This window comes from Astatotilapia calliptera, chromosome 3 (genome assembly GCF_900246225.1).
Source record: "Astatotilapia calliptera chromosome 3, fAstCal1.2, whole genome shotgun sequence".
In the NCBI taxonomy this organism is placed as follows: domain Eukaryota; kingdom Metazoa; phylum Chordata; class Actinopteri; order Cichliformes; family Cichlidae; genus Astatotilapia; species Astatotilapia calliptera.
The window spans coordinates 10,877,808-10,887,053 of NC_039304.1; the positions used below are offsets into that span (position 1 = coordinate 10,877,808).

The following is a 9,246-nucleotide window of genomic DNA, read 5'->3' on the forward strand; positions in this document are numbered from 1 at the left end:
ACAGATTAGATTTTTAGTATAGGACTGGTTCCTGTTTCGTTTGGGGGTTGGGGGGGTTCTGTTTTTGTTTCCTGGATGCATTTTTTTGTCACACGGACACACACTGACAGTCCAACAAGGGGTCCCAAAACAAAGCTGCCTTTTTTTAAATCACTGCCCCTAACCCTTCCATCTCATTCTCACAATTTCTCCTTTTTTCTAAAACATTAGACTAAACCATTATACTTTTTTGAGGGGGGGCGTTCAGAGCAGCCACATCTCTGACATTTGTCCTCTGCCTGACATGCCAGTGGAATCACCGCTAACATTGCTCAAATCAAAGCATGCATTTTCCTTTCTCTGTCACACACACGCACACAGCTTCTCGGGGCGGAGGAAGCGGAAACGCATCGGCAAACACAGCTGCCTCTAGCACAGATGTGCACACACACAAACACCAGGCACAGTCAGAGAGAGAGGGAGACGAGGCCATAGTCCACCGCTGCCCCCCTCCATCCTCCCGGTGCAGCTACCAATCCTCTCAGAGAATAAGCCATCTGTTTCTGATCCTGGGCCAATCAGATCAGAGACCGAAGCCCATTGGTTAACAAGAGAAGCAGCGAGATTTCGCTGTGGTTCCTGTGACCGATTGCTAACACCTGCAGTGACAGCAGACCTTCGCTGTCTGCCTCTTTCTCTGGTAGAGCCAAAAGGCACATGTGTACACACATCCCCCACTTTTCTCTTTTGCCTTCCCTCATCCCATCATCCCACAGTCACCCTTCTCTCCTCCCTCCCTTTTTCCTTTCTTTTTCATTTTTTGTTTTTTTATAAAGAGATGTTGCCTTAGGTATTATTTATGTTACACAAACCAAATAAACAGGAGACATTTTTCTTTTAAAGGGTAATGCAAGCTGCTCCCATGTGTGAGCAGACCTGCAGTGTGTGGGGAAAAATCTTGAATCTTCTGTTGGTCCTTATATACTCTTTCTTCTTTTTCTGGAAAACAAACTGAGATTCTGTTTTTTGATTTGTTGTTTTTTTTAAAGAAGTGAGTGTTTAATACTTAGGCCTTGATACAGTGATTTTTGTTTAGGTAAAAGATGTTCTTTGCATTTACCATTTGAATACTGCTCTGTTTCTATCGTGATCATGACACTTCTTGACACCCGGCCTTGGATTAACACGTAGTTGAACAAAAAGAAAAAATCCACTCAGATGCATTTTGGTGCGATTGCTTTTGCCTTCCCTGCTGGGACATTTTTGATCGGTCAGATTTTACCAGGCAAGTCCAATCAGTAGTTGAAATTTGAGTGGATTTTCATTGCTAAATCCAGGTTTGGATTATTATACCTTCGTAGACTGTTATTGACAAGTCTGTTTTGTGTTTTTTTTTTTTTTTACTGTTGGGGAAAATTGCAAAAAACAATATATATACTGATTATTTTCATTGAGGCTAAATACAAGAGCTAAACCATGCCATTTGGAGGAGTGGTGTTCTTTAGATTTTTTTTTTTTTTTTAAGACTGATTAGACCAACAAACCAACCAACAAATGTAGCAATATCAACAACAGGTCTTGTTTTTGTCCAATTTTGTTACACTTTTATGCAACTTTAATAAAAACATGTAAAATGGACATTTTTCTCTGTGTGGTATTTTATTATAGTACTTGGTACTGTTTGTTAATCCTTCTTCTAGAGCCCTTCTGCCTCACTTTGATGCCATCTTGTGGTTACTTGGTATAACAGCTACATCGTCCACCTGCTGAGAAGGTGAGGATGTCTGGGGATACCTGCAGGAATACCATCATACTTGGAGGATGGTTAATATAAGTTAAGTGAACGAGTGCATCATGCCATTCATAACTTTTCACCAAAGGTTCAGGGAACAACGAGAGCAATGAACAGAACAGGATAAATGATTTGATGTTTTAAACATTGCAAGGACGTTAGGACAGACGTTTAGTTCACGGCTCCAACATTACCCCACCAGCAAAAAAAGGAGAACTTTGGGGAAGAAATTGGGATCCTTCTCCTATGTATGGGGTTTATTTACACCATCACACCCCTGAATTACAGCGTCTTACAAATGCAAACCCAGCCTATTTGACCACACTACCATAATTAAGTATAGGGGTGCCAGAGCAGCTGCACAGTGCTGGCAGTGGAAGAGCAATTGAAAAAGAATAACAAATGGATCGTACAGTACTGCGCCCTGTACACACTATGCTAAGCTACATGTCTATAAGTATTTTATAATTAAATATTTGTCTTAGATCTCGGACTTTAAATTGTATTATCAGATTTGCGCTTCGTGAATGAAAATAAGTTCAATTATAAACCGCATTTTTAGAATCATATATGTAAAATTTTGATTATTTTTTATTTTGTTTTATATTTTAAAAAGCAATTTTCTCCAGTTGTAGCATTAGGTTTTTATATTATATTATATTATATTATATTATATTATATTATATTATATTATATTATATTATATTATATTAAAGCAAAGTCTTAGGTCAAACAGCTCCAAATCCTTGTTGCAAACAACGGGTATGCTGAATTCTATAGTATTCATGAAGAAATATGTTTGTCTTCCTTAAGTGTCCTCTTTAAATAATTACATCTATCTTCATGAAGTTGTACCAAAACACCTTATATCACCGAGACAATGTGTTTCTCACTATTATACGCACTCGCAGTGGGTTATAAGCCATCTTTCTCGCCCAAAGATAAACATTTCTTCATTTTGTGAATAATAAGGAAGACAAACTGGATTATAATTGGCTTACTGGATCTGGTTGCGTATTTCTGATTGGACAAGAGACCTTCGGGTTGATCGCTGCTATTGGACAGTTTAGTGCTCGGTCTCCGCGCTCATTGGCTGAACTTCCGGGCTTCAGAGTCCGGCAAAGTGTGGAACTAAAGAAGACTGGGACGAAGAGGAAGTACTTTTTAAAATGGAAATACAGTAAATCATACTTGAACTTTTCGCAGCGGAACAACAGGACGCGGTGAGCGAGCTTTTCTCTTGACTGTCACATTTATGGAAAGAAGGGTTATTTGTTTACAAACAGCATCGCCTACATCTGTGGACGGATAACGTTATTTGTTAATCCGTACGCTGTAGGAAGGTAGGGTCAGTATGGAAGCCCCTCCGGCGATGCTTCATTGAGTTTGATGGTTGTTTTTCTTCTACGAACCGGCACACACTCTAAGAGAAAACACTTGGCCATTAAATAAGATGAGTATTCGGACAATGTGATGAACAGGCAGTCATTCCGTCGCTGCGGGGTTTCAATTGTTAGCTAGTGTTGCACTTGACTTGTCCGTGGTGTAGTTCCCGCTAATTTTAAAAGAAAATGCAACAAAGGCGTCTCTGTTATTTTGAGGGGAATTACAATTAATTTCGCGTTCAATACAATAGGTTTCAGGCTAATTTGGGCATTTTATTTTACTCTATGCACCGCCGTAGCTGTTATAACGTACACGGTTTTACTTTGACATCCCGGAAGCTAAAAGATCAAGTTAGACCGATTGAGATGGGACTTCCGGTAAGGTAACAAATAAGACCCCCATTAATTGTTGAAGCCAAATTGTGGAGCAACTTTAAAGTGATATTTCAGTTATAAACTTTTTTCTGAAGGTCTGTTTTATGAGGGATAAGCAAGACTGCGTTATTTTAGCTTGTTGTTGCCTGTATGTCTGTGAGGCCGGTCATGTCATTTCCGGTGTTGTGTTGTGTTTTTTGCAGTTCACTTGCAGGTTATGGAGGCCGTACAGTAGCTCGGGGGTCCCACGTCCTCAGTCTGCTGTTAAACCTTATTCCACTCCGTCTACTGAGTAAGCAAAATTTCACTGTTATTAATCCACGGGCAGGTCTTAGTTTTAACAGCACAATGTTTTGCCTTGTTTTATTTTTTACAGACTGTAAAATATGAAATCTGACCCCTGACAATTGATGTTATTTTCAGATGTATTCGTTGTTGTAAACATCCCAGTCAGTGTTTTATATTTTTGAGTTTAATGTTGTTGGGACATTAATTGTGTGCTTATGCAGCTTTTTACATATAATTTATAACATAATTGAATTGTCCACCATATTTTCTGGACAAAAATATGTTTTTGAAGTGTGATTCTTTATAAAGTCTATATTTAGGATGTGCCCTTTGGAGTTGTGTGTAGCGTAAGTCAAGAATAATTCAAACACGGATGTCAATGAAATAAAGTTTAACAGACACTTTGGTAATATATCATTATTACTATTTTCATTATTATTATTTACTTATTTATACAACTTTTTTAGAAAAATTATATATGCACCCAACAAGTAAGACTTAGCTTACATGAAGCATAATTTTCTGGGTTAAATTGCAGTACTTGTAAACGAGCTGGTATTTATAGTGGCTTTCAGCTCAATTAATTTTCTACTGCAAGTCTCATTCATCCAATCACACACACACATTCATACAGTACTTTTCTCTAGCGACTTTCCAATTGGTAGACAACCCGCTCTGCCACCTGAGCCACAGCTGCCCCCACCTACCTGAATGTTTGTTTGTTATGCCGCTTAACACTGACCTATGAATTATTCAAGAAAATTAACCTAACTCAGTTGATGAACCAGTGGTGTGTCTACACATAACAGGAAGCAGGCAAATTTGAATTTTGTTTTGGCTCAAACTGCCTTTATCTTCGAGAGAGGTACAACACCGAGTATGCAGCTGTCTATAAAGCACAGTGGAAATGCGAACACAAAAAGTAGCTTCAGATTTTCAACATTATCCCAATTTTAAAAAAGGTAGCTAAAAGACCTCCAACAAAGCACAATATGCAAGAAAACTGTTTTCCAGCTAAATGTAGAAATAACAGACTTGTTTCATCACTTGAGGCAAAAACACATCATCGAGTACACCCAGGCTACGAGGGAGGAGATACTAGCAGCTGGTGGTGTGTGACCCAAATGTAAGCAAATGACTCCACCGAGCGCAGCTGGAGCACTCGCTGGTCGCACTCCACATGACAGGAAGAGCAAACTGTGGATGGAAATTACAGATGCAGCTACATGTGGCAGAGAAGGGTTTTAAGCAACAGGTTAAAAACTTTGGCCCAACGTACAACATCGCAGGCTGAATGTATTCTTTCATTTTATTATGTGACAATACTGTGCTATATTGTTGAGGCCATATTGCCCACCTCTTCTGCTAATGCAGTACAAACATATCTGGATAGAATTGGCTGTGTTGAGGAATAAATGTGGTCATACTAAATATTTACTTTCAAGCTTGTTAGAATTGTATAAATTCGATTTTTGCACATTTTTTTAAAATAAATCGTTGCATCTATGGGCTCTGGGCTCAAGTTAAACTGCTCTGATGCCAAACTGCATTGCACCTGAATGCTTTAACACAAACAGTCTTTAGTTTTATGTGATATTTTTATTAATGCCGAACATAGTTTCCGGCTTCCATGCCCGCCCAACCCCCTGTGAAGGAGCCGGAGGAGGAGATGGAGGCAGAGGGTGAGTCGCAGCTCCCCGAGGCCAACGGAGAGGTGGAAGAACCCAGAGAGAATGAAGGAACAAGAGGGGGAGGAGCCGAGGAGACCATGGAGGAAAGTACGGAGGAGAGGGAGACCGACTTGGAAGATAGTGACGAGGAGGAAGAGGAGGAAGAGGAAGAAGAGAGCTCAGGTAAAAAATAAAAAAAAAAACAACTCAAAATGCTCCACTAACGTTTATACTGCTTATATAAAAAGAGAGACGCAATGTAATCGACGCCACCTTTTCTTTTTTCTCTTTGTCCTATGTAGAGATGGATGATGAAGACTGCGAGAGGAGAAGAGGAGAATGTCTGGATGAGATGATGGATCTGGAGAAACAATTCCAGGAGCTGAAAGAGAAGTAATTTTTGAAGCAGGGGGAAAAAGGGATTCAACACTTTATCCTTCTCTTTTTTCGATGCCTGAGCCGCCTGTTGTTGAGGCTGATTTCACCGTGTGATTGCAGGTTGTTTCGGGAACGGCTAAACCAGGTGAAAGTCAAGCTGGACGAGGTGCTGACGGGAAAGGCCGGCGAATACAGAGAACCGCTGGCTGCACTACAGAACAGCATGCAGATACGGACACAAGTGGCTGGTACAGAAAAATAAATAGAAAAATAAATAAATAAAATCCTAATCAAGTCCAATACCACTGTAGTGCAAACAACCTTGGCTGCCATTTGTCTGTAGTGAGTGTAGGCTGTCAGGATGCTGTTTACCTAACGATATAACTGACGATATAATTGTGGAAATTGGCCGACATATCCTCAGCATAACCATGTATAATATCCACAAAACTTGAAAAGAGGTTAAAACACACACACACACACACACAACACGGTAATATTATGTTGAAGCACAGTACGTATCACTCCGCGAGGCTAGCAGTAGTGATACGGCCCAGCCCTAAGTAGAGCTAACATTTGTGGACTCGGACACTTGGCGAATAAACTTTCATACAGTGTGATGTGTGATTTTTATAGCAGACTCGAGCCTAACCTTAGATGGCATGATGTTAGTGTCTAATGTCTAATCTGCTGATAATAAGGAATTGCACCAACATCGGGAATAATCAAGAGTGTTTATGCTAGTTTTCATGTGTTTGTGAGTCCTGACTTCCTTTGTGTTCTCACTTTTTTGGTGAAGGCGACACCTGCTCAGATGAAAAGACAGACATTATTCTTGAGTCTGAAGCCATGAATGACACAAAGCTCGTTCCTGTGGATTTTTAGTGGATTTTCATCATTTTAAGTTTTGGATCAGTTCCAGCATCAATTTGTTGGAAGACTTAATTTCACACAAATCAGTGTATATTTATGAGTAATTAATTTTTCCTATTAAATAACCTAAAAAAACAACAACTGACCGTACCTTTAAATCAATAAGGAAAAAGTGTGATGCCTCAAGGTAGTTGTTTACCCAGAATGCATTTCTGGTTCAGGGTCCTATTAAATATTTAGATTGTTTTGGACCCTCCAAATGCAGCACTTACTTATAGAGCATTGCTAATGTGTGTTTAACCAAACAGTAATGGAGTAGCAGTGCACATAATGCCAGTATGACCTCCTCAGACACCTTTGGCTGTCTCTTTGTGCAGGAGTGTACAGGGAGCTGTGTCTGCAGGTCATCAAACACAAGCATGAATGTGAAGTGCAAGGAGCGAGGCAGCACCTGGAGGTAGCGCGCACGTGCACTCTCAACCGCATTCTGCTTTCCTACTGGAGACTTAATATTCTCAACTAAAAGAGAACTAACACGCTTGTTTGTATCTACACGTGTTTTACAGAGTGAGCGAACGCTGCTGTTTGACGCCATGAAGGGCGAGCTACTGGAAAAGATAAGGAGGCTGGAGGAGGACAGGCAGAATATAGACCTCACCTCAGGTACGTGTCAATCGCAAAGCTGTTACGTACACATAAAGTACGCAAAGGTTATAAAACTGAAGTACTGAGTGAAAGTGTTCAAAACAATTCATTTTAGTGGAGTTGTATAAGGTGGATTCTGTCTGTCCAGAGTGGAGCGATGAGCTGAGGGGCAAGAAGTGCAAAAGAAAGAACCTGCTGGGTCGATCTGAGAAGAAAAAGAAAGTAGCTTTGGTTTCAGGTAAGCACCACGTGTGAGGAGCCTCACCAGCGCTGATGTGTACATATACAGATGAGGAGATGAGCTCCCGTCTTATTGTTTAAGTGCTGCTAAACAGAGCGATATATATATTTTTTAACAGTTTTCCATAGCTAGTTTTTACCCAGATTTACTTTTCACATAGAAATTTCACGAGAACTATTATTACTTTATTATTATCTGTTTGTTGTTGTGCTGGAAGCCAAAGCAAAGACTCAGTTTTGCTGCGGACTGCTTGAGGTTTTGCTTCCACTTTGATGAGATTCCCAGTTCCAGACACAGAAGCATCCCCACAGCATAATACTTCCACCACCATGCTTCACTGTGGGGACGGGGTTCTTTGGGTTGTACTTCCTGTTTCCGCCAAAGTGCAGACATTTTTATATGGTGTGTAAATTGGAAGTTAACCCTTTATTACACAATTAAAACATATCGTCGCAGAGCAGTGGTCTGTGCTATAGCTTGATGAAAAGGTCATTTACTTGCAAGCCATTTTTGTCAGATATTTCCATTGGAAATCCTACAGAAGGCAAGAACACAACAACTACGATCAAAAGGCAGAATCATAGTTATTATTATTGGTTATATATCATTTTATATATTGTTTTTAAATTAAGCTTAGATTCAATTAGTTTCCAGAGTGTGTTTTCTTGTTTCTGTTTAGTTTTCAGTCTCAGTCTCTCAATATGACTGCCTCTGTCTCACAGGGCCTTTCATCGTCTACATGCTGAGAGACATCGACATCCTTGAAGACTGGACTGCTATCAAGAAGGTCAGAAATCACTTGTAAAAGTTCCCTTTGACTTCCCAGATTCTTCAGCTGTCAGTCGATAAAGATGCAGCTTCAGGGTGTGTACACCAGCCTGCGTCCGATCGTGTAAACAGCGTCTCTGTTTTTCAGGCGAAAGCAGCTCTGTCGCCACTAAAAAAGAAAGTTGAAAGTAAGTCTGCTCCAATCGTCTTTTATTAACGCAGCAAACTGAAAAGGTTTGGTCTCTAAACGATCCTGTTTTGTCTTTCAGAGCGGTGATGAAAGGCGGATCTGTGCAACAGCGACACCAAACTTAACACACACTCACGTTCCCAGCTATTTCCAGTTCAGGTTTTGTCTCGTTGAAGCCCAGCAGACTGTTGAGTTGTTTTTCTGCGCTTTTGATCCCACCTGCCTACCACCCTACTGCTTGTTTGTTATCTATTGCTATTTAAAAGACGTTCTTAACGATATGACAACCATGTATTTATAGAATGATTTATAATGCTGATTGAAAATCTAATCTTTTAGCACACAACCTTTTTGTCTGTCTTTTTTTTGTGTGTCTGTCGGTGTGAGTCAGAATCACTGAGACATACTCGGCTGTCTTGGATATGTTTGATCATATTGTGTTGTTGCAGTTGTGTGTTGTCTTGCACAAAAGTTGCTGACTGCCTGGAAGCTGGTGGGAGAGGAAGGAAAAGAAGCTTCTGATAAGCAATGTTCACATTGGACACCCAGCGACTGTGCAGAAAACACGCGTATCTGATCAAATGACATGAAACTCACTATCATCACGTGTTAATTACACCAATTAACAAATTCTAAGAGTTCATGAGCAGGACCGAATACAC

At 40.1% G+C, this 9,246-nt stretch overlaps 1 protein-coding gene across 1 annotated transcript; it reads left to right on the top strand.

Moving 5' to 3' along the window:
• The first annotated feature begins 2,859 nt into the window (after nucleotides 1-2,859).
• On the top strand, nucleotides 2,860-8,930 carry brms1 (BRMS1 transcriptional repressor and anoikis regulator). The gene is made up of 11 exons (XM_026161727.1): nucleotides 2,860-2,994; nucleotides 3,735-3,823; nucleotides 5,438-5,672; nucleotides 5,792-5,882; nucleotides 5,988-6,115; nucleotides 7,118-7,197; nucleotides 7,307-7,403; nucleotides 7,534-7,623; nucleotides 8,349-8,413; nucleotides 8,543-8,582; nucleotides 8,664-8,930. The coding sequence occupies exons 3-11, from the start codon at nucleotides 5,450-5,452 to the stop codon at nucleotides 8,669-8,671; spliced, it is 822 nt and encodes a 273-aa protein (XP_026017512.1). The 5' UTR covers nucleotides 2,860-2,994; nucleotides 3,735-3,823; nucleotides 5,438-5,449; the 3' UTR covers nucleotides 8,672-8,930.
• Nucleotides 8,931-9,246: the final 316 nt, after the last annotated feature.

Bases quoted from the DNA above. Each gene is read 5' to 3' on its own strand.
- brms1 (XM_026161727.1), top strand. From the start codon at position 5,450: ATGCCCGCCCAACCCCCTGTGAAGGAGCCGGAGGAGGAGATGGAGGCA. The intron at 6,116-7,117 runs GTACAGAAAAAT...CTCTTTGTGCAG, and splicing joins GATACGGACACAAGTGGCTG to GAGTGTACAGGGAGCTGTGT. The intron at 7,404-7,533 runs GTACGTGTCAAT...CTGTCTGTCCAG, and splicing joins GAATATAGACCTCACCTCAG to AGTGGAGCGATGAGCTGAGG.